The 26,681-nt window shown below is 52.9% G+C and overlaps 13 protein-coding genes and 1 non-coding gene across 14 annotated transcripts; 6 read left to right on the top strand and 8 right to left on the bottom strand.

The window, feature by feature from the left end:
- Positions 1–121: 121 nt before the first annotated feature.
- Positions 122–993, top strand: BDZ83DRAFT_751094 (uncharacterized protein; the record flags this gene model as incomplete). Its single annotated transcript, XM_060514009.1, has 2 exons — positions 122–678; positions 918–993. The coding sequence occupies 2 exons, from the start codon at positions 122–124 to the stop codon at positions 991–993; spliced, it is 633 nt and encodes a 210-aa protein (XP_060366323.1).
- An 847-nt stretch (positions 994–1,840) lies between these two features.
- Positions 1,841–3,627, bottom strand: BDZ83DRAFT_574946 (T-complex protein 1 subunit delta; the record flags this gene model as incomplete). The annotated part of the gene is made up of 4 exons (XM_060504757.1): positions 1,841–2,683; positions 2,734–3,389; positions 3,453–3,504; positions 3,571–3,627. The coding sequence occupies 4 exons, from the start codon at positions 3,625–3,627 to the stop codon at positions 1,841–1,843; spliced, it is 1,608 nt and encodes a 535-aa protein (XP_060366322.1).
- Positions 3,628–3,875: 248 nt separating this feature from the next.
- BDZ83DRAFT_269271 (26S proteasome subunit P45 family protein) lies at positions 3,876–5,653 on the top strand. The gene is made up of 4 exons (XM_060502043.1): positions 3,876–4,163; positions 4,221–4,312; positions 4,368–4,482; positions 4,535–5,653. Exons 1-4 carry the CDS (start codon positions 4,161–4,163, stop codon positions 5,642–5,644), a joined length of 1,320 nt encoding a protein of 439 aa, XP_060366321.1. The 5' UTR covers positions 3,876–4,160; the 3' UTR covers positions 5,645–5,653.
- A 332-nt stretch (positions 5,654–5,985) lies between these two features.
- On the bottom strand, positions 5,986–7,604 carry BDZ83DRAFT_269317 (uncharacterized protein). The gene is made up of 2 exons (XM_060502044.1): positions 7,294–7,604; positions 5,986–7,224 (listed from the first exon to the last, which is right to left on the bottom strand). Exons 1-2 carry the CDS (start codon positions 7,404–7,406, stop codon positions 6,423–6,425), a joined length of 915 nt encoding a protein of 304 aa, XP_060366320.1. The 5' UTR covers positions 7,407–7,604; the 3' UTR covers positions 5,986–6,422.
- Positions 7,605–8,932: 1,328 nt separating this feature from the next.
- Positions 8,933–10,249, bottom strand: BDZ83DRAFT_751090 (cytochrome c1; the record flags this gene model as incomplete). The annotated part of the gene is made up of 4 exons (XM_060514008.1): positions 8,933–9,605; positions 9,673–9,735; positions 9,878–10,032; positions 10,184–10,249. The coding sequence occupies 4 exons, from the start codon at positions 10,247–10,249 to the stop codon at positions 8,933–8,935; spliced, it is 957 nt and encodes a 318-aa protein (XP_060366319.1).
- Positions 10,250–11,023: 774 nt separating this feature from the next.
- BDZ83DRAFT_751089 (3-deoxy-7-phosphoheptulonate synthase) lies at positions 11,024–12,330 on the bottom strand (the record flags this gene model as incomplete). Its single annotated transcript, XM_060514007.1, has 4 exons — positions 11,024–11,181; positions 11,236–12,138; positions 12,195–12,252; positions 12,325–12,330. 4 exons carry the CDS (start codon positions 12,328–12,330, stop codon positions 11,024–11,026), a joined length of 1,125 nt encoding a protein of 374 aa, XP_060366318.1.
- An 853-nt stretch (positions 12,331–13,183) lies between these two features.
- BDZ83DRAFT_751088 (uncharacterized protein) lies at positions 13,184–13,943 on the bottom strand (the record flags this gene model as incomplete). The annotated part of the gene is made up of 2 exons (XM_060514006.1): positions 13,184–13,358; positions 13,414–13,943. 2 exons carry the CDS (start codon positions 13,941–13,943, stop codon positions 13,184–13,186), a joined length of 705 nt encoding a protein of 234 aa, XP_060366317.1.
- Positions 13,944–14,359: 416 nt separating this feature from the next.
- Positions 14,360–16,857, top strand: BDZ83DRAFT_269035 (cyclophilin type peptidyl-prolyl cis-trans isomerase/CLD). Its single transcript, XM_060502040.1, has 3 exons — positions 14,360–14,758; positions 14,840–16,499; positions 16,558–16,857. The coding sequence occupies exons 2-3, from the start codon at positions 14,856–14,858 to the stop codon at positions 16,693–16,695; spliced, it is 1,782 nt and encodes a 593-aa protein (XP_060366316.1). The 5' UTR covers positions 14,360–14,758; positions 14,840–14,855; the 3' UTR covers positions 16,696–16,857.
- BDZ83DRAFT_269036 (uncharacterized protein) lies at positions 16,858–19,009 on the top strand. Its single transcript, XM_060502041.1, has 5 exons — positions 16,858–17,104; positions 17,165–17,376; positions 17,466–17,494; positions 17,611–18,657; positions 18,704–19,009. Exons 1-5 carry the CDS (start codon positions 17,020–17,022, stop codon positions 18,885–18,887), a joined length of 1,557 nt encoding a protein of 518 aa, XP_060366315.1. The 5' UTR covers positions 16,858–17,019; the 3' UTR covers positions 18,888–19,009.
- BDZ83DRAFT_775041 (fungal-specific transcription factor domain-containing protein) lies at positions 18,989–20,673 on the top strand (the record flags this gene model as incomplete). The annotated part of the gene is made up of 3 exons (XM_060515432.1): positions 18,989–19,064; positions 19,091–20,079; positions 20,168–20,673. The coding sequence occupies 3 exons, from the start codon at positions 18,989–18,991 to the stop codon at positions 20,252–20,254; spliced, it is 1,152 nt and encodes a 383-aa protein (XP_060366314.1). The 3' UTR covers positions 20,255–20,673.
- BDZ83DRAFT_616945 (uncharacterized protein) lies at positions 20,059–21,021 on the bottom strand. Its single transcript, XM_060508002.1, has one exon. The coding sequence runs from the start codon at positions 20,544–20,546 to the stop codon at positions 20,244–20,246; it is 303 nt and encodes a 100-aa protein (XP_060366313.1). The 5' UTR covers positions 20,547–21,021; the 3' UTR covers positions 20,059–20,243.
- Positions 21,022–21,081: 60 nt separating this feature from the next.
- Positions 21,082–21,148, bottom strand: BDZ83DRAFT_t123. The gene has a single exon. It is a non-coding gene; the product is annotated as a tRNA-Lys (tRNA).
- Positions 21,149–21,642: 494 nt separating this feature from the next.
- On the bottom strand, positions 21,643–23,953 carry BDZ83DRAFT_268888 (uncharacterized protein). The gene is made up of 3 exons (XM_060502039.1): positions 23,479–23,953; positions 23,004–23,416; positions 21,643–22,948 (listed from the first exon to the last, which is right to left on the bottom strand). Exons 1-3 carry the CDS (start codon positions 23,489–23,491, stop codon positions 21,788–21,790), a joined length of 1,587 nt encoding a protein of 528 aa, XP_060366312.1. The 5' UTR covers positions 23,492–23,953; the 3' UTR covers positions 21,643–21,787.
- A 487-nt stretch (positions 23,954–24,440) lies between these two features.
- On the top strand, positions 24,441–25,427 carry BDZ83DRAFT_650655 (uncharacterized protein; the record flags this gene model as incomplete). Its single annotated transcript, XM_060510390.1, has 3 exons — positions 24,441–24,588; positions 24,832–24,947; positions 25,329–25,427. 3 exons carry the CDS (start codon positions 24,441–24,443, stop codon positions 25,425–25,427), a joined length of 363 nt encoding a protein of 120 aa, XP_060366311.1.
- Positions 25,428–26,681: the final 1,254 nt, after the last annotated feature.

Below are 26,681 nucleotides of genomic sequence, written 5' to 3'. Positions count from 1 at the left end.
TCAAGCGAAGCATATGCTGCCTGCGAGACCAAGTAAGAAGATGATCATCACAGAAACCGAGTCTCCTAGGTAATGTATTCTAATTCTATAAAAGGTCCATAATGCTCCCAGCTTTGATCTCATGGCATCCTCTTCATCCTCAACTACCAAGAACCAAAAAGCAATTCACATCCCATCCCACCCAACCCTCAGCACTTCCACTTGTACCAACAACATCCCCTTTCCACTCTCCAAAATGCACTTGTTCAAACTCATCACCACCATCGCCGCCGCTGTCTCTGTCTCAGCCATTGACATTCAAAAGCACTTTGGCCAAAACTGCGGTGGCAACTTCCGCGTCTGCAGAGCCATCGACCCGAACCGCTGCTGCGTCGGCGCCACGGCCGAGAGCGTCCTCTTCCGCTACATCCCATCCAATTGGCGCATCGAGACCCGCGGCTACGACGGCGGCGACTGCCGCAACCGCCGCGCCACCATCCTCTCGGCCGGCGCCACCTCCGTCTGCATGCGCTCCGGCGGGTTCCTCTTCACCGGCGCCGGCTACGGCTTCGTGAACCGGAAGAGGGCGCCTCAGGAGGCCGGCGAGGAGACGTGTGCTGTCCTAGAGGGCGAGGGGCAGGAGCAGAAATGCGAGTCTAGCCAGGAGCCTGATACTTTGGTTCTCGTTGATGGGTCCGAGTATAATCTTGTTGGTCTCGAGGCAGACAAGCTTGACAGACTGGTATGACAGGACCCTAAGAACCCCTTAAAATCCAATGACAGGGACACAGCTAACTCTCTTCTTTACCTCTTCGTTTAGTATGTGTTTCGATGAATCTTTGACCTCTCGTTCTGAACGACTGATAGATGATTTCTTGATCCATCTTGAACCCCTTCAAGCATAGAATAATGTTGCTAACTGTTTCTTCGCCATATAGCTTCACCATTGCAGCCGATCCCAACGTTACATCTGCCGCCGATATCCCTGACGAGTTCACGCCCCTTAGAAAGTAAGGAACACACGACTCAACTAGTAATCACGTCCATGATGCCCCAGGCGTTGATGCTAGCGATACGAAGTGAGAGAAAGGGGTAGGAGATAGTGTTCGAAATCCCTAGCTGGAGATGTTAGCTTGGGTGGTTTAAAGGATGTGTGCTGCTCAAATTTCTCTTCTTACCTGGGAGCTGAAAGCTCGTGTCATTCTTCTTTAGGCTCTCAACATCGTTGAGTAGCATTGTCCACTCCTTTACTGAGAGGGCTCCGGCGCCGGATGTCTCTTTTAGAATAAAAGAATGACAAATACCTAACTGATGAAGACCAATTGCTTATGACTGTTAAATAGATTCTTTTTTTCAACAATCCTTCCTATCGAATATCTTGTGTGTCTGGAGTTGAAGTTGGTAGGAAGAAGCTCTGCTCGCCGTATTTGGTGGAGAAGCTGATTGAGGAACGTTAAACAAACTGACTTGTTATGGAGCAAGGAGTGTGCGAATTTGTGAGAAAAAACCAAACATTGCTGGCATAAGGTTGGAAACAGGTATGGCTTCTTACACGACTACGTACTGCCTTACCCTAGGTGCACCGGAAAGAGTGGGAATCGAGTAAAGCAAGTTTAGCCAGGGCAATTTCTATGCTTCAAGTCAATGTTATTAGAAAAGGCAAATGAGATTAGGATGAGGTGTCATCAAGGTATCTGGTGTGATCAATTGCTTCTCAGCTTCTAATAGTTTTGACGCCTCTATTCCAGGCCCACCCACGTCTACACCGCAATCAAGCCAGGTAGCCGTAATGTACATGATCATCAAGCCTGGATTTCCCCTTTTAATTTTGTTTTTGATTTCGTGACTCATATTCCCCTCCTTATCTGGTGAGGGCGATGTCGTCTATTCTGAGGATCATCTTCACCGTCTCCGCGGCCAACTCAATGGCGCTGGTGCTCACCAACAAAGGCTGGAGGACGTTCTCCTTGGAGATGTTGGTGTTGACACCGCCGGACTTGATACTGACACCTGCATTCTTCTCGCCGAGCTCATGTCTGTGACGAAGCTCGGTCACGACCTTGATGCTGTTAAGTCCAGCATTCTCAGCCAGAGTGGTGGGGACAACCTCCAGAGCATCGGCAAATGCCTTCCAGCAAATGGCCTCGGTACCCGTCAACTCACGCGCGCGCTTGGAGAGCTGAGACGCGATCTCGATCTCAGCAGCACCACCACCAGCGATCAAAGCCTTCTTCTTCACCAAGCAGCGAACAACGCAGTGGGCGTCATGCAAACTGCGCTCAGCCTCGTCAAGGATGAGAGAGTTGGCGCCGCGAACGACGACGGAGACAGTCTTGCCAGTCGCCTTGGCGCCGGTAACCTTTACCATGCGAGCGCCGTTAGACTGAACCTCCTCGACGAGATCGGCTGAGCCGAGCTTGTCCTCTGTGAAAGAGTCGACATCCGCAATGGGCTTGCAGCCGGTAGACTTGCAGATGAACTCGATCTCGTCACGCTCGATATCCTTCACGGCGAGAATGCCAAGCTTGGCGAGGAAGTGCAGGGACAAGTCGTTGACAGCATCGCGAAGAATAGACTTCTGGATGAAGAGAACGTTGCACTTGGCCTTCTTGATCTTCTTGACCATGTTAAGAAGGTAGAGACGCTCCTCCTTAACGATCTTATCCATCTGTCTGTAGTCGTTCACTTGAATAGTGTTTTCCATCTGTATTGGTCAGCAACAGCAAAGAAGGGGTATATGAGGGGTAGCCTTACATCAGGCTTGGGAGGGCTGAGCTGGAACTGAATAAGACCGATTCTGGCCTTCTCGATTCTTGCGGGACCACCAGCACCCTTGAGAACAGGCTGCGTCAAGATCAAGCCATCCGAAAGCTCACTGTCCTCGATGGTTCCGCCAACCTTCTTGACGATTCTGATGTTCTTCAGGTCGACGTTGTCTGCCGTCTTGAGGTCGATGGTCTTGACAACGGAGTTGACAGCCATGGGGCCGAGAATGTTGGAGTATTGCGACACAATCTTGGAGGAGAGAGATGTGTTGGCTGCCTGGAGCAGGGATGCTGTGTCGGTGAGGGAAATGGGTTGTGACATGTCGTGGAGAACCTCGACAGCTGCGGCAGCGGCTCTCTGGAAAGCCTCTGAGATGACGGAGGGGTGAATTCCTTTTGACAGCAGTCTATCAGCGGCACCGAGCAAGCTGCCGCAAATGACAACCACGGATGTTGTGCCGTCTCCTGCCTCCACGTCCTGTGCCGCCGAAAGGTTGACCAACATCTTTGCTGTCGGGTGCATGACAGACATGCTCTTCAACATTGTGTTGCCGTCGTTGGTAATGATTGTCTCGCCCTTTCCACTTCGAATCATCTTGTCCATGCCGCGGGGGCCCAGAGAGGTTCGGATCGCATCGGCGACGGCTAGCAATCAAGTCGAGTCAGTTGATGGCCTAAGAAGCCCGCAGGTCTATTCGTCTTGCTCACCTCTAGCAGCAACAATGTTGGAGGAGCGGACGGCGACGGGCTTCTCCTTGTCCTGTAGGTGAAGTATTAGCAATAAGCTCCCCCTCTAGAAGCTTCACTATGAGCGCGCAGTTCGCACCTTGAAAGTAGCATTGCCAGAGCCTCCTCCGGCCTGGGCTGGTGCAGTAGTGGCCATTTTGACAGAACTGATTTGTGTTGTGCTTGTTATCGAGAACTCGGGGTCGGGGAGACAAGCTTAACACGGGGTGCAAAGGTATCGGTATCGTCGTGGGCCTGTCCCGCTGTCGCCTTCTTTTGCGATCGCCCACTTTCTCTCAGGTAGCAACCCCCCCAGCGGCGGTGGGATATTTTTTAGCGGCCGCCAGGTTGTTCCTGCCCCGGTACCTTAAGGTACCCTGCGTGCCTGCTACCTAAGCCGGGCCGTCAGTTCTGTTTGCATTTTGCCCATGCCCGGCCTAGCTCCACAGCAGCCTCGCACTTGTGGCCCGTGCTTGGGAGCTCAAGGCAACCTGGATTACGGAACCGTCTTCCATCACCACCTCCATCCCACGATTCCCACCCCCGGCACCATACTCATTGACGACCAACGCGACCTTTTCCTCGAAACCCTGCGATCCCACTCCAACGAACCATCCAAGCCGAATATTCCCACGAACCTACCTCAATCATAATATTCGGCAGTAGGACGTTCAGTCCTCATCCTACATCATGGTATGGACCCTTCGTGTCCACTTCCATCGATAGCAGTGTTAACTCGAGCATTATTAGCCTTCCGCCACCGGCCAGAACTGGGAGAAATACCAGAAGACCTACGCAGACGACGAGGTTGAAGAGAAGAAGATCACACCGCTTACCGATGAGTCCGTGACCCCACCAACTCCGAGCTACAATGAAATGTCGACTGACAATACCCAGAGATATTCAAGTCCTGAAGACCTACGGTGCCGCCCCATACGGTGCTGCCATCAAGAAGCTCGAGCAACAGATCAAGGAGAAGCAAACGAGCGTAGACGAGAAGATTGGCGTCAAGGTAGCTGCATCCGTTCCTCCTTGGCTGATGCAACTCGGACTGACTTGACTAGGAATCCGATACAGGTCTTGCCCCTCCTCACCTTTGGGACGTAGCAGCAGACCGGCAACGCATGTCGGAAGAACAGCCCCTCCAAGTCGCCCGGTGTACAAAGATCATTCCCGACGAGAAGGACGATTCCAAGAGCAAATATGTCATCAACGTCAAGCAGATCGCCAAGTTCGTCGTGCAGCTTGGCGAGAGAGTGAGCCCCACGGATATCGAAGAGGGCATGCGAGTGGGCGTCGATAGGAACAAGTACCAGATCCTTCTGCCGCTTCCACCCAAGATCGACGCTAGTGTTACAATGATGACGGTCGAGGAGAAGCCCGATGTTACATACGGAGATGTTGGTGGTTCAAAGGAGCAGGTTGAGAAGTTGCGCGAAGTCGTCGAGATGCCCCTCTTGTCGCCAGAGCGGTTCGTCAACCTCGGTATCGACCCCCCGAAGGGTGCGCTGCTGTACGGACCCCCCGGTACCGGAAAGACCCTTTGCGCCCGAGCTGTCGCCAACAGAACAGACGCCACCTTCATCCGAGTTATCGGCAGTGAGTTGGTCCAGAAGTACGTCGGTGAGGGTGCAAGAATGGTGCGCGAGCTTTTCGAGATGGCGCGGACGAAGAAGGCCTGCATCATCTTCTTTGACGAAATCGACGCCATTGGTGGTGCCCGTTTCGATGACGGTGCTGGTGGAGACAACGAGGTTCAGAGAACTATGCTGGAGCTCATTACCCAGCTGGACGGTTTCGACGCTCGTGGCAACATCAAGGTCATGTTCGCAACCAACAGACCTTCCACTCTCGACCCTGCCCTAATGAGACCCGGTCGTATCGATCGTAAGATCGAATTCTCCCTGCCCGACCTCGAGGGTCGCGCCAACATTCTGCGTATTCACGCCAAGAGCATGTCCGTCGAGCGTGATATTCGGTGGGAGCTCATCTCGCGTCTGTGCCCCAACGCCACGGGTGCCGAGCTTCGCAGTGTCTGCACAGAGGCCGGTATGTTCGCCATCCGCGCCCGGAGAAAGGTGGCGACGGAGAAGGACTTCCTCAGCGCCGTGGACAAGGTCATCAAGGCCAACCTCAAGTTCAACTCGACGGCCAGCTACATGCAATACAATTAAGATGGGCAATCCAGGGGCTATGAGATGGGAGGGGTGGGGTCACGGAGTTTCGTCATGTCCTTTATTTCTAAAGGCTGTAAGAATAGGCAGGCTTCGGATCGGGGAAGGCTTCTAGAGGGCGTGATACCTTCCGAGAGAAAGGAGAAATAGATCATGCTTTTTATGTGCCAGTCACAGTTTCCCATGAGCGCAATTTGCAAGTGACATGATGAGTCTGCCTACCCAACCTAAGTATGCAGAAAGAAACGACAGCGCTTAACGTAACTTTTCATGTGGCAGGTCGGTTTGCCTAGAGGAACGTACCGCAAGTAAGGTAACATTATTAGCGCGGCTCACTCACTGCCTGATATTCTCAATCCCTGAAGCACTGAGGGTGGCTTCATTTGGCAAAATTGGTGGTATTGTTGGCCGTAGAATCACATTGAACTACAGCTAGACGAGGCACTCTCTCTCGCCTCTCTAGCCTCCCCAACGTAGTGAGAATAAGGGGACGTGAGTATTTTTCAACCTATCCCTTGCTCTCGCTGTTTCCTGGTAACATCTTCCAGGTGATCCTCCTATGCGCGAAAGAAAAAAAAGTAACAATGTCCCATGCTGCCTCAGCATTGCCCAGTTTTGCTCCATTACTAAATGAATATGCATGCCTTCATTAGCAGTGCCGTACGCTCAACCGTCTTCCGTGGGCGTTTTGACTGTCAAAAAAGAACCTCCTTGAACGCTATGATCTGAAAACAACAAAACAAGAAATGTTGCCCTTCGGCAGGGCGTTGCAGCCACCTTAGACTGACTCCATGCGCGAGAGACAGCCCAGGCAAACGATGTCGCCCTCGGAACCCTTCTCGATACAACAGCGACTGCAGACCATCTGCCTATGACCACCGCCTGTCCAGCCGTTGTGTCGAGTGGCTTGGCCGGTCCTCTTTACCTCCTCCTCTTCTCTTGATTGCCGTTGCCTGTCGTCATCCACATCATCCATAGTACATGACCGTGAGAGATCGAGTCCATCTTGCCCTTGGTCCTGTTGCGTGCTGTTTATGCCGCCGTTGCTGCTTGGTCGTCCGTCCTTTTCCCAGCCCTGGCATTCTCGGACGCAGATATAGCATGATCGTTGTCCACAACCTTGACAGTCTGCAAATGAGTCGAGGTCTGACTTCTTGGTAGGGCGGCGGTGGCAGATGTGGCAGGGTGCCAAGGATGAGGGCGTCTTGGGTCTATTGCCAGCTGTATCCGCATGGTTCTGCGCTGCATGGGAGGTGTGGCCAGACTCTGTCGACGACCTGCTACCTCGTCTTTGCTGCGAATCATGTTGTGATGTGGTACCGCCATTCAAGTTACCCAGCTCCCCACTATCGTTGTCTTCGTCATCGTCAAACATGCGCTGTCGCTTGGATACAGGAAGCGGCGCTATTTTCCGAGGTACCGAGTCGATATTCTGGCGTGATGCTTCGGCGGAAGCAGCCATATCGTGGGAGAATCCGAACTCATATCTCAACCGTTCATTATTACTGGAAGGGAAGCGAGGGAAGTTGCCTCCCAGGTGCTGCTGCTGTTGCTGCTGTAGAATCTGTTGCTGAATAGGCCTGCCTCCAAAAACGCCGTCAGCGTTCCAGTTGTTCGTTGCAGCCTGATACTGGGCGAGTTTCTCGTACAGGGGGGCTGGCAAATGCAGGTCGTTGCTGTTGGCGTCGTTGACGTCTCGTCTGCGCTTTCTGCCGGACGCCATCGCCATCAGCCGTGGATACTCCTCGGCGACGGATGGCATTTGGTTTCTGGTTTGTTTGGTTCGAAGAAGGCACGGATTGTTGTGTGTTGTCTGTGGTATGAAGCTCGTAGATCGATGCAAAAGGATTTCTTGTCGTTGGAAGGGGGCGAGTAATCAGGCGTTGGTGGTGGTTGTATTCGTGCTCGGCAAGGCGAGGTTCGCTGATAAGGTCGTAGATTTCTTTTGTCGATAAGAGGAACCGAATGGAAAAGGTGTCAAGGCAACGAAACAAACCGTTGAGGGCTTGCTTATGGTCAAAGATGGAGAGAAAAAGAGCTCACGGGAAGAAGGAGGACTTGATGACGAGTGAAAAACGCTCCTTCCCACTCGCTCTTCTTGACTAGGCAGCTCCTTCGTTGGAGGAGGGGGAAGGTGGTGGTAGTGGTGGTGTTGCTAATTAGCTGCAGGCACATACGTCGGGTCCATGTGAGTGAGCAGGCTCTGGCAGGACTGGCAGTGGACGGCAGGGTGTTTTTGAGGTGGCACTGATGGCTAGGCCCCGGCTCGGAGCTTTTGGGCCTGACGGAAGCTGCCCAGTTTAATGAGGAGGTGGACACCAACGAGCGATGAAGGGAACAGAGGATTGGTCGACGGCGTGCTTTCCACCTTCGGCTGCTTCTGTTCTGTCAGCGCAGTCATCTCAGCGGACTCAGCGCTGGATCCAACTGTTCGGAAAGCGCGCCGTCCGCTGGAAAACCGATCGTTTCCTTCCAGCCCAAGGTCCTCTTAACTCGCGCGGCCTCTGGAGTACGTTGCTGGAGCACCTCCAAAAGACCCACCAAGATTCGTCTCTTCCACCAATTGACAACCCCTGACTACCTGCCCAAGGTAGACGCAAACCCCGGCCACTCACTCCTCAGTCAATGTCGTTGCTCAGAAACTGGGTGATCATCGGCGACAAACGACACTTTAAATGCCTGCAAAGTCGCAGAACTTTGTGTGCGAGCTAGGGATCTGGAAGGAAAACATGAGATGAAACATCTTTTTGATTATCTGAAAAAAAAAATCATGAAAATGGGTACGGATATGCATCTATGTACCAACCTCGCATTGTTCTATCAACCTACAAATGAGTAAGGTGCAACTGCGTTTCGGCGAATCAGTGGCCGACGATACGCATGTTGAAGACACCGTTGATTCCAGCAGCCTATGGTTGCATCGCGTATCAACCGGTAGTATACTCAGATCTGTCTCCATACTCCGACGAGATGTTTCCGACTGATGGCACGAAGCAGACTAATATTCTTCATTTCATGACTGCAGCTTGATCATCAGGTTGTGGTAGTACGTTGTGGTGTGGACCATCACTGAAACGTGGGCATATGTTTGGCACATAAAATTCTAATCTTGTCTTGTCATTATCAAGGAGTCAGGTATTGAAAAAGGACCATCTGATTTACACTCTATCGCTCCCCATATTGCTCCCAACGATGAATCTCGTCTCTGCCGCCTCCACTAACAAAGGAGCTGTTTTAGAGAGCCTAGTATAACATACACAGAGACAACCGAAATGTTGCCATGCTAATTTAGTGGCGAACCTTGGTGTCCTTGGGAGGGTCGTACGCGAGCTTTCTCGACTTGAGCCAGGCCCACTTGTACTTCTTGACCCAGACGCTGAGGGCCCAAAGGGAGGCCGAAACAACGAGAACCTTCATACCCATGCGCTTGCGGTCGTCCATCTCGGGCTCAGCGGCCCAGTTGAGGAACTCGACAACGTCCTTGGCCATCTGCGAGGTGGAAGCAGGAGTGCCGTCCTCGTACTCGACGAGGTCCTCGTAAAGGACACGGGCCATGGCGATACCGGTACCGGGGAAGTAGGGGTTGAAGTTCATGCCGGGAGCGACGACGGCGCCCGCGGGGGGCTCCTCGGGGTAACCGGTCAACAAGCTGAAGATGTAGTTGCAGCCACCGTGGCGGGCCTTGACGATCAAGCTCAGGTCGGGGGGAAGGGCACCGTTGTTGGCGAAACGGGCAGCCTCCTCGTTCTTGTAGGGGTCGGGCATGTAGTCGGAGAGCTTGCCGGGGCGCATCTCGATGTCACCCTGCTCGTTGGGCTCACCGGGGTACTCGTTCTCCTCGGCCATGGCCTTGGCCTCGTCGACGGTCAAGACGGTACCGACGAGAGTTCGGTAGGGGACACGGCTGAGAGAGTGGCAAGAGGCGCAGACCTCGCGGTAGACCTGGAAACCACGGCGAAGACTGCAATTCAATGTAAGCGTCATACATCCCAGATGGGCAAAGAAAATCAATGTGGTGTTCTGCTTACGCCTGGTGGTCAAAAGTCTTGAACCATTGCTCGTGAACCCAAGGGTAGTTGGTAGGGTGAAGACTGAAGATGATAATTTAGCTCAATGATCGTTTGCTGTCGGTCGGCCCCGGTTTCACTGTCGATTATGCCTCAACCCAAGGGATTCGGCGGCATTCGAGCAATTGTCCCTCAGTGACCGCATACGAATAGGCAAAAAACTCACCCCTCCTCAGCCGGTGCGGCAGCGTTGGCGGAAGGTCCGTAAAGGTGGTAGTACCAGGCCATGGAGCCCAAGGCGAGAGACGTCGACGTGACGGCGGCGAGGTTCAATCTAGAGGAAGCTTCGGCACCAGCGCTGCTGGAAGTAGAGGCGGCACGCTGTATCAATCATCGTCAGCGAATTTGCCCCAGAGTCCCTGATGTCCATTGATGTCCGTCGATGTCCATTGAGGCCAGGCTCGGGCGTGTTCGTTGGCGGTCGGTCGGATTGCCTCGGGAATTTCGACTCGTGATCAGCTCATCTGCGTACCTTTGAAATCGTGACAGCGCCATTTGTGAAAGTGCGCGCCGAGCGCAAGCAAGACCTTGCCAACATGATGGGCGAGCCGTATCCGCAGCTACAGAGACAGCCGCGAACAGATTGATGGGGCAATTGGTGGGAGGTCGTCTCGTGGCGGAGATCGGTTCTATGGTACAGCAGTCGAGGCAGGAGAAAATCGCTTGAGGCAGTTTTCGAGTGCCTTAGGTATGGGACATCTCTGATTGGCTGATGGGCACGGTCAATGACATCTTCCGTTCCGGCGACTTTTCGCTTCCTTCCTCTTACCCGTAGTTGCCCGGTTGCACTCAATTGACCACACGTATTTCCGATCGCCCGTCTCACCCAAGTGAACCCAACAGCTGGCGTCTGCCAACCCTCGGACTGAGAAATGTCGCCCCCATGATTGGCCTGACTTGGATGCAACTGCAGTGATCTGCCACATGCATCACAACACGACATTGGACGATGAAATAGTTATTTCAAACAAAAATCCCTACCTTGATCTGAAGGCGCGACAAAATTCGAGCAACATTGTTAGTAAATGTAATGAATACTGAAGTCCTCGGCAGTTCATCATAAGAAACGCCGGAATGATGTTGACAAGGTAGCAAGAGAGTTGGGTATCAGGTGGATTTTATTCGACAAAACTACAAAACTTTTTAACCTTGCCGAACCGGATGTAGCTCCCGCAATCCACGGCAGGCAGCTATCGGTATATGCACACTTTTCCCCCCTCGCCAAGTCGACAGCCACGCCTTGTAGCTGGTGTATATCCCATGGAACCCCCTACCGTTGCAAAAAAAAATCATCATGTCCGAAACTAGCTACTCAAGCACCGTTCTTGCTGATGATCTCGCGGCGCTGCTTCACTGCGTTGGCCAGTTGGTCGAGCACAGAGATGGTATCATCCCAGTGAATGCATGCGTCTGTGATGCTGACTCCGTACTTCAGGCCCTCCTTGCCCTCCTTCGGCACCTTTTGGTTGCCTATCAAGAAATTAGCATCTGCAACTACATACAATGATCGAGACAGGTACTTACCCTCGTTGATGTTGCTCTCAATCATGACACCCATGATGCCAGTCTCGCCGCCGGCAATCTGGCCAGCGAGGTCGGCAGCGACCTTGGGCTGGTTCTTGTGGTTCTTCAAGGAGTTGCCGTGGGAGCAGTCGACCATGAGTCTTTGGGGAAGACCGGCCTTATCCAGGGCAGCCTTTGCCTCAGCAATGCTCTTGGCATCGTAGTTGGTGCCGCGAGTACCACCTCTGAGAATGGTGAAGCAGTCCTCGTTGCCCAGGGTGCCGACGACGGCCACGACACCGGGCTTGGTAACGGAAAGGAAGTGGTGAGGGTGTCTGACGGCGCCAATGGCATCAATGGAGACGCCGAGCGAGCCGTCAGTGCCGTTCTTGAATCCAACGGGGAAACTGAGACCGCTCGCAAGCTCTCGGTGCAGCTGACTCTCGGTGGTTCTTGCGCCAACAGCGCCGACGGATAGCAGATCGGCAAGGAACTGGGGTGAAATGGTATCGAGCATCTCGCTGGCAATGGGCATGCCCTTGTCGGTGAGGTCGACGAAGAGCTGTCTCGACAGGCGCAAACCCTTGTTGATCTTGAAGCTGTTGTCGATATCCGGGTCGTTGATCAGTCCCTTCCATCCGACTGTTGTGCGGGGCTTCTCGAGGTAGGAGCGCATCACGATGAGGAGCTCGTCCTTGTGCTTCTCCTTCTCTTGCAGCAACATATCGCAGTACTCGAGAGCAGCTTTAGGGTCGTGGATGGAGCAAGGGCCAATAATGACCAGTAGTCTCTCCTTTTTGTCGGTGCCATTGACAATAGCGACGGACTCGTCACGGCCCTCGATCACGGTTTGCTTCGACTTGGGAGTTTGGGCAATCTCATGCTGGAGCAGATCGGGCGACGTCAGCGGGTTGTAGCCGCGAACTAAGACATCAATTAGCTTGACGTGATGACTGAGACAGCATCAATGCAGTCTGTACTTCTCCAATCTTCGCTGTCGGCCTTGTTGCCGACATTTTTGTTCTCGATGAAGAAGCTCTGCAATAGAGTGGTGAGTCACGGATGTTGTACTTGCGCGTGGTGGCCGTGGGGTCGCGAGAGCTGACTTACAGACATGGTGGCAGCGAGGAACTTCAAAAGCTAGATGCAATTGGACGCTGAATGCTTAGTGAATGCTGAACGAGTCGACCGAAATGAGCACCAAGATCGTTGATAAGTGAAGAAAGTGCAATTGGAAGAGAGAAATAGACTTTTTTTTCCTTCTGGATTTGTAGGTTGCTGTGTCCAAAGGAGGGCAGCTTCGAAGACTAGAATACCTTACATCAGACCTGAGCACAAATGGGCGAAGACTCATTCGTCCCCCTGCCCAGTGCCACCCCGGCCAGCAGTACCCCGCCGAAGACGGACCCAGAAAAAAGTTGAACACCACCTTGACCACCACCACCACCACCAACCTACTGCGTAACCTCAAGTCAGGGCCGCCCGCCTCATGCAAGCGCAAGTCAACTTGCCACCAGTGAACCAATGGGCCAACAGTGAGGGGTATCCTTGCCGCATCTTTCTCGCTGAATTATGGCCGTGACGTGAGGGTTGCCCCCTGTGGACCTGTCCAGCCGGCCTCAATGGCGCCACAAGATGGGTCTCACCGCCTGGAAAATGCCCGCGACAGCACCGAAGAACGGGCATTACCATTGCAGACTGCAGTCAGTGCTACGTCGACTTTGACGTGCCCTGAGGTGGGATATCTACCTATAACTTCTTTCCCTCCAACCTATCGGGGACGGATATTTAGAGCACATGGTAAGGTACCTTGGTTTTATTCCCGAAGCGCCCTAGTTTGACATGTCATCTAACCACATTCAATCTATTACTCTAAGTACTTCAAAACCTGTGTCGAACATCACCGATGTCGCTTAGAACCCCACGAACCCTCAGCACCAATCTACAACACACCACCTTCCATCAAAGTCTAGATCGTCTTTTTCAGAGGCTTGTAAGCCTCCTTCTCCATCTTCCCATAGCCGTTAAATCGGCCATACACCCACTTCAAGAGACTGGTACTCGCGGTCATCAGCGCGGCTGAGAAAGTGAACAACCCTACGCGCTGTACGGTGTTGAGGACATCGAAAATAGGGTAAGGGTACCTGCATCTGGTTAGCGGGCTATGCAATCGGTCGAAGAGGGCACCCTTTTATATACCATCCGTTTCTGCTGAAGCACAGCTCAACCCAGCCCCAGTATAGGAAAGCAAAGATCATACTAATGGCCATGGCCGAGTACGCGCGAATCGTCCATGGCGGGCTGAACAGAATAAGGTCCAGAGACAGGACCACAGCAGGGACCAAGTGGAATCCAACGTCCGGTAGCCAGTGAAGCTCGAATCCCTCGGGAATCAGCAATCGCTTGTCGATGGAGCGGATTCCCCAGTACAAGATGCTGATGAGCACCTCAAGCGGTGCTGCCGTGGTTGACAGGGCGTTCTTTACAGCAAATAATGAAGGGCTGAGGGTGATGTCGGCCAGCAGCCCTATCACAAATGTCACAAACGACAGAATCAGTCCGATGTTGGTGAGGTGCTGGTAGTTTCCTCCGAAACCCATGGAGATGTCGTGAGTGAGTCCATTGAGGAAGTTGAAGGAAGCGATGAACGAAACGATGCCGGTAACGTGCAGCAACAGAGACGCTGTTCGGGACGGCGACTGCAGCCGCTGTAACTGATGTTTGGCCATCTTAGTTTATCTCAATGTTGACAATGATGCTGCCTGTCCCACAGTTGTGGTTCTGGTGTAAGGTAGTTTGATGTAAAAGAAGGGATGAGATGACACTTCCGCAACGAGACGGGCCCAAAGGAAAGGAATTGTTGAGGAACGGCGCGGAAGGCAGGGAGAGAAGTCCGAGGGGTTGGGTCGTCGTATGTCGTTGATGCCTTGAGACGGAAACTTTATGAAGGTGAGATTTGCGACAAGAGTGACTTCTTATTTATTTGTCTTCCTTTGGGTAAAAAAAAAAAGTCGTTGCCGACTAATCAGGGTTCCAACTAATGCATCGTCAGGCTGACGGACCGCGGCAAGTCGCAACTGTCCGGTGCCTTCGGAAGGCTTCGTCATGAGGTCACTGATGGATCCCGGCGGCGCGGTGCCCCGTACCTGATCGCACCTCCAGTGTCACCAAAAGATCCGCGCAGGCCCGCTACCTAACCTGGAATCCTGGATGCCCCATCGCAGCCCGCGGCATGTGTTGCCGGCCGCTAAAGCCAAACTAAGAAGAAGCTCACAGTGGGTCCAGTGCCAGCAGCAAGGCTGCTTTACGTTGGCTGCCACTTCCCCGGCACCCTCATCTGATTGGATCAATTGACATAGCTTCCTGCAAACCACCACAAGCTTCCTAGATTTCCATCTCAGCCTTACCACGCGACGAGCACTTGCACTCACGGTCACCACACTCGCCGTCGCTGTGCCTTTGACCCCCGGCATCGACAAAATGGCTGACGACGACGCCAAAACCAATAAACGAAGTCATGCGGACCTTGTTGCCCAAGATGACGGTAAGCATAGAAGATGCGACCTGGGACTCTGTTCTAGCACTACTCTCCGACGAAGCTTGGACTAACGGCGTGGCCAGACAGCTCCTCCGATGACGATATGGGTCCCCAGCTCCCCTCAGAAGCACCAAAGAAGAAGAAGCGTCGCGTGCTCCCATACGAAAAGCTCTATATTGCTGCGCTGCCCAAGTCGACCCGGTACTCCAAGTCTCTGATGCACAAGGAGCAGCTGTCTTTCGTGACGGTGACGCCTCTGACGGACTTCATTATTACCTCGTCTGTAGACGGTGTCGTCAAGTTCTGGAAAAAGGTGGCTGAGGGGATAGAATTCGTCAAGGAGTTCAAGGCACATGCGGACGAGATCAGATCCGTCTCCGTTAGCCAAGACGGGAGAAGCTTTGCAACCGCCGGGGCAGACAAGACTGTCAAAATCTTTGATGTCATTACGTTCGATCTTCTGGCGATGCTGAAGCTGACCTTTGTACCGAGATGTCTTTGCTGGGTTCACAACCGAGGGGCTTCGCTACCTCTCCTTGCGGTGTCCGAGCAAACCAACTCTAATATCCATATTTTCGATGGCAGGGGAGAGAGGCAAGACCCGATTCACACGATCAAGTCCCTACACAGAAGTCCGGTCTCAATTATGGCTTTCAACAGTGCCTACGACTGCGTGCTGTCTGCGGACGAGAAGGGCATGCTGGAGTACTGGCGACCGAGCGGCGACTACGAGAAACCGGACAACGTATTCGAGTTCAAGGCTTCAACAAATCTGTTTGATTTCAAGAAGGCAAAATCAGTACCGACGTCAATCACGATTTCGCCGACAGGCAAGCAATTTGCGGCTTTCTCCCAACCAGACCGGAAAATTCGAATCTTTGACTTTGCGTCTGGAAAGCTGTATCGAACATATGACGAATCTCTCCAAGTGATTGAGGATATGCAGCATGCTGGGTTGGCACTGCAAAAGCTGGAAACTGTGGAGTTTGGCCGCAGATTCGCGGTCGAGCGAGAAATTGACTCGGCAGCGTACAGAGACAAGGCAAACGTCATTTTTGACGAGTCTGGCAACTTCATTCTTTACGGCTCAATATCCGGCGTCAAAGTGCTGAATACCTATACCAACCAGATCGTCAAGGTGTACGGTAAAGAAGAGAACTTCAGAGCCGTCAACCTGGCGATATACCAAGGTCAACCGCAGAAGAAGGGCATTACTACAGTTGAGATGGGTGCTTCTGCCAATCCCCTGCTCCAGGAGTCCGAGTCCAGAGACCCCATCTTGATAACGACAGGAGTCAACAAGCAGCGATTTTATATGTTTACCAATGACGAAGAAATCTCAAAGTCGGTGCGAGACGTCCAAAACGAGAAGCCTACGATGCTTGGCCAGAAGAAGGCGGAAGAGGCCAAGAAAGCAGAGACCGGAACCGCCGCAGTAATCCACACCAACTACGGCGACATTCACATTCGTCTCTTCCCCGATGCGGCACCCAAGGCTGTTGAGAACTTTGTCACCCACTCAAAGAGTGGTTACTACAACAACACGATCTTCCACCGTGTGATTCGCAAGTTCATGATCCAAGGTGGAGATCCACTCGGCGACGGCACGGGTGGCGAGAGTATATGGGGAAAGGAATTTGCAGATGAATTCAGCAGTCTGAAGCACGACAAGCCATACACAGTCAGCATGGCTAATGCAGGCCCAAACACCAATGGCAGTCAATTCTTTATCACAACGGAAAAGACGGTGAGTACAACCCAACTCGGTGACTTAGATATAATGCAGTCCTAACAGTCACAAACAGCCTTGGCTGGACGGGAAGCACACTATTTTCGGGCGAGCAACCCAAGGGTTCGACGTTGTCCATAAGATCGAGAACGCGCGGACGTATAAGGAGAAGCCAGAGGAGGACATCAAGATCCTCAACATCGACATCGTATAGCCCGTTTCGTCGAAAGACGCCAAGTAATGAAAGACATGAGACCAAACTGCTCGACACACCCCCACAGAAGGGCAAAGTGAAATGGAGTGGAAAAAGCAATTCGAGGATGCAGCATCCCCGCAAGCCTCGCTACTGATACAGACGGGCCTCACGATGCAGCTGCATATCAGCTCAAGACCACTCACTTAAGTGAGGCTGTATGTTGTTCACGTGGACGCAAAAGGCCAACATTGGGCCGCTTACGATCCCGCAATCGGCGCTGCCATACCGCAACCCAATTCGGGCCCGATCTTGCCCGCCAGTGACACCTCGTACTTATAGACGATGTTTGGGCGTACCTCATGTTCAACGGTACGCACATCCGTTCTACGAAGTGGGCGACCCGGCCTTGTCGCAAGCGGTCTCAAACGTAGTCTATAACTTACCTTCAGCGTTGATAGTGAAGACAGTGCGCTCAACGATCTCGCAGATGGAAATTCCATAGACGCAGGCCTCCGGATTCCCTACCTGCGCTGCATGTTCGCGTGGCATGAACTAGCCAATCAACCTGCCTCGACCCCGCCCCTTTCGGTTCGGCTCGTCCCTTTCTCATTGCCAGGATCGAGGTCTCTGGTCCAGTATGCCACGTCCGAAGAAGCCAGGGGCGCCGGAGCCGAAACGTCGAAGCCGAAATGGCTGTTGGTAAGTTCACAATGCTCTGTAGCGTTGATGTATATGGCTTGCTTTCAGTCTAAATATCGTCTACAACTGACTAACATGTCCGCCCATAGGCCGTGCAAAGCCCGGAAAGTGAAATGTGGTGAGGAACACCCAACGTGTATCAAGTTCGTTTTATCTGTATATAAGTGGTGTTGGCTTTGGGGCACTGCCTGCGTGAGAAACTGCAATCGGTGGACGGCTAACATACATACACAGTTGCCAACGCACTGGGGAGCCTTGCGATTATAGTGTACGACTAAATTGGGAGGGCCGTCGAACGAAGAGATCTCTTTCTCTGGGAACACTGACCGGGGCCGCCCAGCCATCTAAAGATTCCCTCCACGCTGAACAACCGCCGTTCAATCATACGTTTACCAGTAGCAACCCGACTCAGGTTTCAGATCCGAAGCCTTTAACGAAACCCATCCTCACTGATCCCGTCAGCGTTGAGACAGCGAAGAGAAAGCTTGAACAGCTAGAAACTCATGATGACTACTTGAGTCAATCTCAGAATACGTCCTCCCGATCGATCCAGCACCAGAATGGCGCTCCATTTGCTCCGCCGCGCAGTGCACCAAACAATGCACGAGGCCACTCCTCGACATCAAGTCACCGTCGAATTGTTCCTGCGACTGCAAACGCTTCACAGAGATTATACAAGAGGTCTAAATCTCTCGCTGAGACATGTAAACCGGATCTATTGAGCCAGCTCGACCCTGTGTCTTCGCCAATTTGTCTAATCGGGAAAAGCCCTCCCACGTCTTTCCTCCGCTCGGGTGCCATTTCAACGCCGATCGGTTCTCCCTTAACGCCCGTCTCGTTAGTGATCAAGTCTGACGATGAGACGAGATCGTCCATCTTGAGCCTGCCTTCGCCGGCGTCTCCAGAAGATAGTCGACTGTCTGTGAACTATCTGCTCTCGAGTTCTCCCCGCCTTGTGTATGGTGTAAATAAGGGAATGGCCCAACCATATGGTCCGCCTTGGTTCAACTCTGGATTCAAACAGGAGGTATCAGAAGAGGCTACATTTTACGGCTTCGATCTTGGCATTCCAGACGCTGATATTGCCCAGAATGATGACGCAGGATCCATATTTCCAACAGTATCTTCTACTAGATATTCTGGGCGCTTCCTCCAAGCTATGTGCGGTGGATCCAATTCCCAACAATCCGAGACCATTAATGGCACGATGCCAGGGGTCTGGTACTATGGCCAGCCTATTCCGATATGGATACCTCGAAACATCGAGCCCATTCCTGCCAAGTGAGTCTCTCCTATCTTTGACCAGTTCGAGGCTGACTGATGGAAGGCTTCGAGAAAATCCAATGAATGTCCTTGTAAGTCAGACCTTGTATCTCCAAGTAGATGTTTACAGGACACTGATGACTTTGACAAACAGTACTTCGTACGTAGTCCCGTCGTCTTATCACCTACAGTCATGGAATAACGTCCAAACGACAGCATCACTTTTTGAATCATACGGCCAGGGGTAAGAGTTTTCATAGTTCCCATCATCAAGCCTACTGACTCAGAAATAGTTCTCGTACCGTACGACGACCCCAAGTCCAACCCTTTTCGCACGATTTTGCCGCAAATGGCCGTCGGTAACGACCACCTACTCAGCTTACTCCTGGCCTACTCGGGTAATTATTTCCCACGCGTGCTCTATTGTCCCGATCTGACGACCTGGTCACAGCCGCTCATAGATCAAGACTTCTCGGAAAGAAGGAACCGCAGATGAGGATAGCGATCTGGGTGCAGGATATCTTCCCCGCCCTCCGGCAAGCCCTCAACGACAGGGACAAAATTATTTCAAACACGAGCCTCGCCACCGCCATCATGCTCGCCTCGCTGGAGATCATCTCGCCCACCGCGTTCGGGTACGACATTCCCTGGCAGCGGCACCTGAATCTGGCTCGGACGCTCATGTGGAGGCGGCTGGCGGACCTGCGCAGGACCACCGAGAACGGTCTGCGGGAGGACGGCGCGTGTGCCTTCCTGTGGAGCTGGTTCGCGTACTTGGATGTCCTGGGGAGCTTGAGCGGTGGCGGTGTGCCCGACGCGGATTCCTCGAGGTTCTGGCTGCTCGAGTATACGGTCCACAATCCCGGAGACAGCCAGGATGAGATTGACTGCGTCATGGGGTTCAGCACGCGCTGTGTCCAGATACTGGCCCAGATCGCGGAGCTGGCGCGCCGCTGCGACGAGCAGCGGTTCGCGATGAGCGGTTCCTCGCCGCAACTTGTCTGGTGTCCGAACGCAGCTTGTATCGAGCGGGCTCAGCTGTTGGAACAGGAGCTTTTATACAGCATGGCGCAGCCGTCACGCCCGTGCAGACACATCACTACCATTACCACTCAGAGCCAGAGCATAACTCAGTACAAAGGCATCGAGGTCGAGGGACAGGGTAATATGGAGGAGATGGTCTTCTTGAACGAGGCGTTCCACTGGGCTGGGCTTGTGCACCTGCATAGGCGCGTCTTAGGTAAGCCGCCTAGCCACGAGGACGTCCAGGGGCCGGTAGGCAGGATCGTGGCGTGCTTAGAGGGTATTGTATCTGGCGGGTCGGCGGAGACGGGGTTCTTGTTTCCCATGTTTACGGCTGGGTGTCATGCGCTGGAGGGGCCGCAGAGGAGCAAGATTTTGGAGAGGTTTCGGAGCGTGGAGAGGAATGGGATGACGCAGGTACGTTTGATTACTCCGGTGGCTAAAACTTGCTGGGGGGAAAGGTGTCATGAGTGGTGAGTGTTGAGCTGACTCTTGTTTTAAATAGGTTCACAAGGCGAGAGTGCTTATGGAAAAGGTATGGGTTACGGGGCAGCCATGGGAGCCTTTGCTGTGCACGGAATTCATTGGGTGATTTTGGCAGCTTTCCTTTTCTTTTCCCCCCTTGAGGATGGGAAAGGCCAGCAACCGGGACTATTGCATTTGAAGGAAGTTCGGTTTCCTTTTCGCGTACTTGCGAACGAGGCATGAAGTTGGATAGAGATGTTGGGAGGGGGCACATCAGGGAAGCACCATACGGATACCAGCATTTTTTCCACCTTCACGACATTCATGAGACCATGATGTGAATGAAACCTTTCATACTTGGCTTTGAGAGAGAAAGCTCGGGCTGGATACATTAGAGCTGGCAGCAATACACGTAACATGTCGTGATTTCACAAGTCTTTTGGTTTTACTATAGTCTTAGTGTTTTCCAACAATGTAGCTCAGACCTTGAGGTTTCTTCTTGTTTCTTCAAGTCCAAGAGTTGAATGGAAATGTCCCAATAGCCTCCCCGTCTGTCTTCACAGGCTAAGGCAGGGCGAGAGTGCGAGCGATGGTAGAAGGCTTGTGTATAAGTAACATCCGGTGATGCTTTCTCAGCTAAGAGGAGTGTGATACTCACGACATTTTTCACCACAATGGTACCTACATGGCATTATCATTCTTCCACCATCGCTGGTTCCCATCACTACATCTTGACACATCAGTTGCATAAAAGTCTAGATGCCTCCAGGACTAAACCGGGGCAAAAAATTGAAGGGGATCAAAAGTTAACAGCCCCAAAGACAAGGCTCAAGGTCAAAAATAAGGGGAAAAAAGGAAAAAAGATGTTGCGTCAATCGCGGACGGGAATTGAGCCCGACGTGGCTGGTACATATTAGTGATGCTATTCAGATATAGTATCTTTGAGAGAGGCAATGGCGCTTACGGGTCGAACCCACAACCTTGAGATTAAGAGTCTCACGCTCTACCGATTGAGCTAGCCGGGCAGGCTTTACAAGATTGGTGATAGTGGACGGCGACGAGACGGTTGATACTGGGTTGGATTTGTGGGATTTCATCGTGGGGTTTGTGGTGGATGGGGTGGATGAGGGTCTCCGAGGGCACGGAAGACCTGGTAGGTAAAATGGGGCCCGGCGGCCGCGACTTACACCGATGACTCGGGCAACGTTGACGAAAGAACAGACAACAGTCACATAGAAGGGCAAGGGAAAGAGTCAAGTCTGTTTCCAAATTGTACAGTTTGTTTTGGGTCTGAAATTACTGCTATAAACCACCGAAATAAATATATCCCCCTTGTCCCAAAAATTGCAACAAAGGTCCAAAGTCTTTGACCCTGTTCTTTGATATTTCCCTCCTTTCCCAACGCCCAGAATGGTATATAAGAGTAAAGTCCTGTCAAAAGAGAGAGAGGAAGAAAGGCGTAAGGGGGTGGTCGGGGGGTCTTGTGGTTGTTCAAAAAAGCCAGCTCAGCTGAATACAAAGAAAAAAGAATAAAAAAGAAGCTGTTCCTTTTTGGAACGCACACACGCAGGCTCTGAATTTCTTTCACTCGTCTTCGTGATCATCACACCGTGTCTTTCTTTCCAACATCCCTCCTTTTGCTCGTCCTTTTTTGTCGTCTTTATCTTGCTTGGCCAAAGGAGTATTGGTGTGGGGGCGGGCTCTTGACAGGCGCGTCGGCGTAGGCGCCGGGGATCGGCACAGCGTCGTAGACGGGCTCATCTGCGGCCATGGGGGCGTGTTGCTGAGCTTGAGGCTGCTCCTGGTGGAATGACGGCTGCTGCTGCTGCTGCTGCTGCTGCTGGAAGGGGAACGCCGGACCGGGACCCTCGGGCGAGGTGGGTGTGTACGCCTCCTGTCCCGGCTTGGTCGCCGCGCGCGCCTTTGTCGGGGGCGCCTGGAGCTGGAAGGCGGGCTTGGGCTTGCCGAAGCTGGACTCGGGCTCGACGAAGCGGGTGCCGGGGGTGAAGGGGGAGGCGCCAGCCTCCTCGATGCGGGACAGGCTCTCGAAAGTCTTGTCCGGGTGGCGGGGGGACAGGGCGTACTGGGAGTAGAGGCCGGGGGACTTGAGGCCGGGCGTGTTGGGGGCGGACTGGGAGCGGAGCTGGGCGAGGTAGAGGTCGGAGCGGGCACGGTCGCGCATGTCCATGGACTTGTGGAGGCGGCGCTTGGTGTAGTAGCGGTAAAAGACGATGCTGTAGAGCAGGACGCAGATGACGTCGATGACGATCTCGATGACCATGCAGATGAGGGCCCAGTTCTGGAGACGGCAGATGAGGGCGTAGTCGACCTTTTCGCCAAAGACCTCGGCGCGCTTGTTCTCCTTGCACGACCAGCCCCACATGTCCTTGCCGCCGCCGTTGCTGCGGCTCGACTGGAAGAGGCCGGCGGCGATGGCCCACATGACCATGGAGAGGATGAACCAGCCGATGGCGAAGAGGGTGTAGTAGGTTGCTACCTTTTCGGCACGTTGGTGGCCGCCGCGGCAGTAGGCAAGGAGGACGCCGATGCAGACAGCGAGGGAGATGGAAGACACTGTGAAGGTTGTCAGAAAATGGCGAAGATTCAAGATCTGAAGCCTCGACTTACTAGTGATAACCAGGACTTGGGGCCAGATGGCGGTTCCTTCAGCCCATGATGGCAGACCACTCTGGGCAGGGAGACGTTTGGTAGCGTTGAAGATTTGGAAAGAGGCGGCAAGCATGGAGATGATGATCAAACTGCAGCTGAAGCTGACGCCACGAAGGGCGAACTTTGCCATACGGACGCGGGTCTTGATTTTCTACACAGTCAAAGTTAGTATTACATGGCTTCAGTTAGACCAAGAGCACACATACCAAGTCGCGTGCTTGCTCCTTGTCGGTCGCCGCTTCACGCTTCTCCAAGATATCCTCCTCACGGAAAGTCGGGCTGAGCGGGTTCTCGACAATCTTCCTCGCTGGTGTTCCGGGCACCCTCATGGCGCTCTTGAGTGGTGATCTGGGAGTCATGGGAACGGCGACGGACTCGCGGTTGCCGCCGCTGTTGTTGATGTAACCGAACCCGATATCCCCAGGCCGGGACTGAGGCACTTCTGATCTGACGGGGTCTGCGAACGGTGACCGGACGCCATCGACGGGAGAGTGAACTGATGTTGCCTCTGCGAAGCGAGGAGTGCGAGGGGGCTTGAGTGATGAGTCTGAGGAGGATGAGTCTGTGGATGCTGATCGGGCCGGGGCGAGGTTGAGGGCAGCAGGCCGCCTTCTATCTTCTGTCACGAAATGTGAGCATACAGTGTTGAAATAAACCACCAACCCTAGACAAAAGACATACCTTGGGAAGCCATGGCTATGCTATGTGACTGTGTTCCGGACGACGAAAAAGGTGGTAGCAAGAGAAGCGTGTCTAGTATATAGGAAAGGCACCCCTTAGACTTTGGGTCGTCAACAGGAAGACCGACTTCGGGACATGCAACAGATTTCGGTGATCAAAGCAAGAATGAAGCACGATAGGAATCAGATTTCGCAGAGACCAGCTGTCGGAAGGGAGAAAATAGAGGTCCAACAATTCGGTCACTCGGGGGAGCAGGTAGTTTTGAATTGGCGCCGGCAACCTCGAACAGATGAGGGACCTAAGGCAGAGGCCCTCTCACGCACTACAGGACCAGGACTGGACTGCATGGGGGCGGGCAGATCAGCAAGGTGTAAGTGGGACGAAGCGGAATGGGGGAATTCCTACATGTAGCGTGGGAGGGTAGGATGGCGCGAAGTTGAGCAGGGCTCTGATAGGTGAGAGGCCAAAGTTCCAGGCCGGCGATTCGGTCGTGATGGAAATAGACGCCCACGAGAGTGGACAAGGTGGCGCCGAGCTTTGGTTGGCTCGGTGGCAGGTGCTTCGAGACTCTCTCACTCACTCTGTACTTCAAAAGTCGCCTGTTCCTAGCTCGCGGATCACTGATCCGAGCGGAGACTTTGATACTGGTGAGTTTCTTATTATATGAGCCGGCGGTTACTGGATATATTGGGATATGATGGGAGTGTGTAAAACGGCTGAACACTAGAGGCGGTTTTCCTACCCAGAGGCAGAAAGATGGAAGCTCGAGGAGACGAAGGCACTATTAGGAGGAGATTTGTCAAAGCCAAGAGTTGCGCGCATTTCTCAACAACTCAGACGAATATAGAATATTGAAAGCAACCCCCAAATAGGCATCTTCAAGAGAGGGGAAGAGAGGGAGATAGATAGAGTAAGTGAGAGAGACAAGGACTCGGAGCATGCACACTCGTCCATCTCCCAGAATGACCGGCCGGCCTATCCAGCTTACAGACAGGACCAGATACCTACCTCCTCCCTTCTCTACCGGCCCTCGTGCCCTCCTCGCCTCGACAAAGGCTCACTGGAGCTTGGCGGCATTTGTCGTAGCATCCGCATGGTTCGACGATGCACGTAAGGCCGGTGATTGGACATGGCTGTCCAAATTGAGAGGAGGCAGGTGAAGTAGCAACGAGAGGACAAAGATGTGGTTGGACGGAAGTTTAGAAAGAGGAGAGAGGCTTGCGGCCACCCTTGCTCATGTCCACGGGTCCTTGATCAACCACCGGCGCCAACTCCTCTCCCAAATCGACACTTGAACTTCGAACCCTTGCTGCCGCCCGCATCCCCCCTGTCGGACAACTGCAGTTTTGATAGGCTCGTCTGGTGCAGCCGCCTCCGAATGCCGCATGCTTGTACGTTGGCGCAACGGCCTGCGACCAATCAACGGTCGAAAGTGCGTGATGGTCTTCCAGCCATATGCAGGCTGGGCGGTAAGCAGAAGTCGGGGGGATGGAGAATTGGGTGAATGAGCAAACACAGTAGCTATCGCGAGGTGGCATGGCGCGGCCTTTTTTTTTTGGTGCATTCTTTTGTGCTTGAGTCACCCGAGTCTCTTGGTTCCTGCTTTTTTTCTTCTTGTTCCTGGCACTGACAGGGAGTCGGACAATGAGCTTGATTTTTGACTTCCTTCTGGCGTGGTTAACGACTGCGGGCGCTAATGAAGTTCGAGGTGGGGTCATTCAACTGCCTATTCCCTCCAGGCTCAGAGGAAATGTATTTGCTCTCTCGCCCATATTCTTCGGTGAGGGTGGTTCATATGCCGAGTGATGAAGCATGCAGGCTGTGCTGTAAGTTGCTCATTTGTGATATAGGTACCGGTAGGTGTACGGAGTAGCAGCGTTCTTCGCAACTTCGCCCCCTCGTCCGCTGTTACCAGGCCCAAAATCTCACGTTGGCCATCTTTCGCTTGAGTAACCGAGGATCGCAGAAGGAATTCGTAGATCCGTAAGCTTGACTGAAGAACTGGGACACAAGCAGGATCGGGAGCTCGCTGAGCCTAGACGTGTAATTGATGGAAGGACTGCCGTGTAATATCATGTGTGGCGGCAAAGCAGAGGCAAAAATGGGTGAAGATGCTTTCTTCTTGGTGAGTTCATTCTGAAGAGTTTCCAATTTGAGAGAGCCGTCAGCCCCGTCAGCGATCGTCCTTGTTGAGCAGGTGGATGGTGCGAGGGAGCTACAGCCAACACAAATAATTACAGAGTAGTAGGGGAAATTGAGTGAGGCATGGTCCGTGTGCCGTCGCTTTCCCTTGCCGCTGCTCGTCTAATAACCAAGCGAACCAAGACGGGAGGGTTGACTTTGTTATCCGTGCTGCCATCTTTTTAACCCTCCATCACAGAGTGTGATAGAGTAAGACTACAGAATGCAGTCAAGTTTAGCCCGCATTCCTAAACCTATTTTTAGGAGATGTGGCCAATAAGATCATCAGTGACTATGAGGTGGGTTACCTTGATTTACATATAATACTTTGAGGTGGTGTCTGCCCAGCCTATTTTTACCCAACTTAGGTTCTACGAGCCGTGACTTGGTAGGTGTGACGGACTGCCGGGCACTTCGCTCTTTTGCGGCTACGGCAACCTCGGTCTTGTACGGCGGAGCTCGAGTCCCGGATAGTGGAATGCGGGATGGGTGTCGGTACTGTGAGTATGACCGAACATGGGACTTCTCGAGGAGTCAGGAAGCCCGGCACCCCGGCTCGATGATTTGGGGTTACTTGAAGGGGCACGATATGGATGGTTGTCTTTCAGAGCAAACATATCGATCGATAAGGTACTGGCTTAATACCTAGTTTCCCGTGGCCATAGTGCCCTGTCCACAGTCAGTCATGGCTATTAGTGGTCTGTTAGAGAAGGAATTCCACATTTGCGTATATTCGACAATCCCACCATTGCAATATTCAAGGTGCAAGTTGTCATAACATTGCTATTTTGAGATAATCGTCGAGATCCTGGGTCACGGAATCTCTCGCAGCGCCACACTAACCTAACATTGACGTCAACTCTTGATGCTGCTAGAGCATATTAAGCTCATTTCACGATTGAGACAATGAGTGCGGCGGCTGTCAATTGACTTTGCAAGCATGAGTCTTGTGGTTGTGATCACGAACCTCATGCCCTCCTTCCCTATGGTTGAGAATACCTAGGGTACTTCTACAAGATCCT

The sequence above is a fragment of the Colletotrichum acutatum genome, assembly GCF_030867785.1.
Source record: "Colletotrichum acutatum strain CBS 112980 chromosome Unknown BDZ83scaffold_34, whole genome shotgun sequence".
In the NCBI taxonomy this organism is placed as follows: Eukaryota; Fungi; Ascomycota; class Sordariomycetes; order Glomerellales; family Glomerellaceae; genus Colletotrichum; species Colletotrichum acutatum.
This window is presented reverse-complemented; position numbering and strand designations above follow the sequence as displayed.

Excerpts from the sequence above, each read along its gene's own strand:
- BDZ83DRAFT_269036 (XM_060502041.1), top strand. The coding sequence starts at position 17,020 with ATGTTTGGGCGTACCTCATGTTCAACGGTACGCACATCCGTTCTACGA. Across the intron at positions 17,377-17,465 it reads CGAAGCCGAAATGGCTGTTG|GCCGTGCAAAGCCCGGAAAG; the intron begins GTAAGTTCACAA and ends GTCCGCCCATAG. Across the intron at positions 18,658-18,703 it reads ATCGAGCCCATTCCTGCCAA|GCTTCGAGAAAATCCAATGA; the intron begins GTGAGTCTCTCC and ends GACTGATGGAAG.
- BDZ83DRAFT_268888 (XM_060502039.1), bottom strand. Across the intron at positions 22,949-23,003 it reads AGGAGCAAGCACGCGACTTG|AAAATCAAGACCCGCGTCCG; the intron begins GTATGTGTGCTC and ends TTGACTGTGTAG.
- BDZ83DRAFT_269317 (XM_060502044.1), bottom strand. The coding sequence starts at position 7,406 with ATGCCATCCGTCGCCGAGGAGTATCCACGGCTGATGGCGATGGCGTCC. Across the intron at positions 7,225-7,293 it reads CTGCATTTGCCAGCCCCCCT|GCCTATTCAGCAACAGATTC; the intron begins GTACGAGAAACT and ends TTTTGGAGGCAG.
- BDZ83DRAFT_616945 (XM_060508002.1), bottom strand. The coding sequence starts at position 20,546 with ATGTTACGTGTATTGCTGCCAGCTCTAATGTATCCAGCCCGAGCTTTC.
- BDZ83DRAFT_269035 (XM_060502040.1), top strand. The coding sequence starts at position 14,856 with ATGGGTCCCCAGCTCCCCTCAGAAGCACCAAAGAAGAAGAAGCGTCGC. Across the intron at positions 16,500-16,557 it reads TTATCACAACGGAAAAGACG|CCTTGGCTGGACGGGAAGCA; the intron begins GTGAGTACAACC and ends AGTCACAAACAG.
- BDZ83DRAFT_269271 (XM_060502043.1), top strand. Across the intron at positions 4,313-4,367 it reads ATCACACCGCTTACCGATGA|AGATATTCAAGTCCTGAAGA; the intron begins GTCCGTGACCCC and ends GACAATACCCAG. Across the intron at positions 4,483-4,534 it reads ACGAGAAGATTGGCGTCAAG|GAATCCGATACAGGTCTTGC; the intron begins GTAGCTGCATCC and ends TGACTTGACTAG.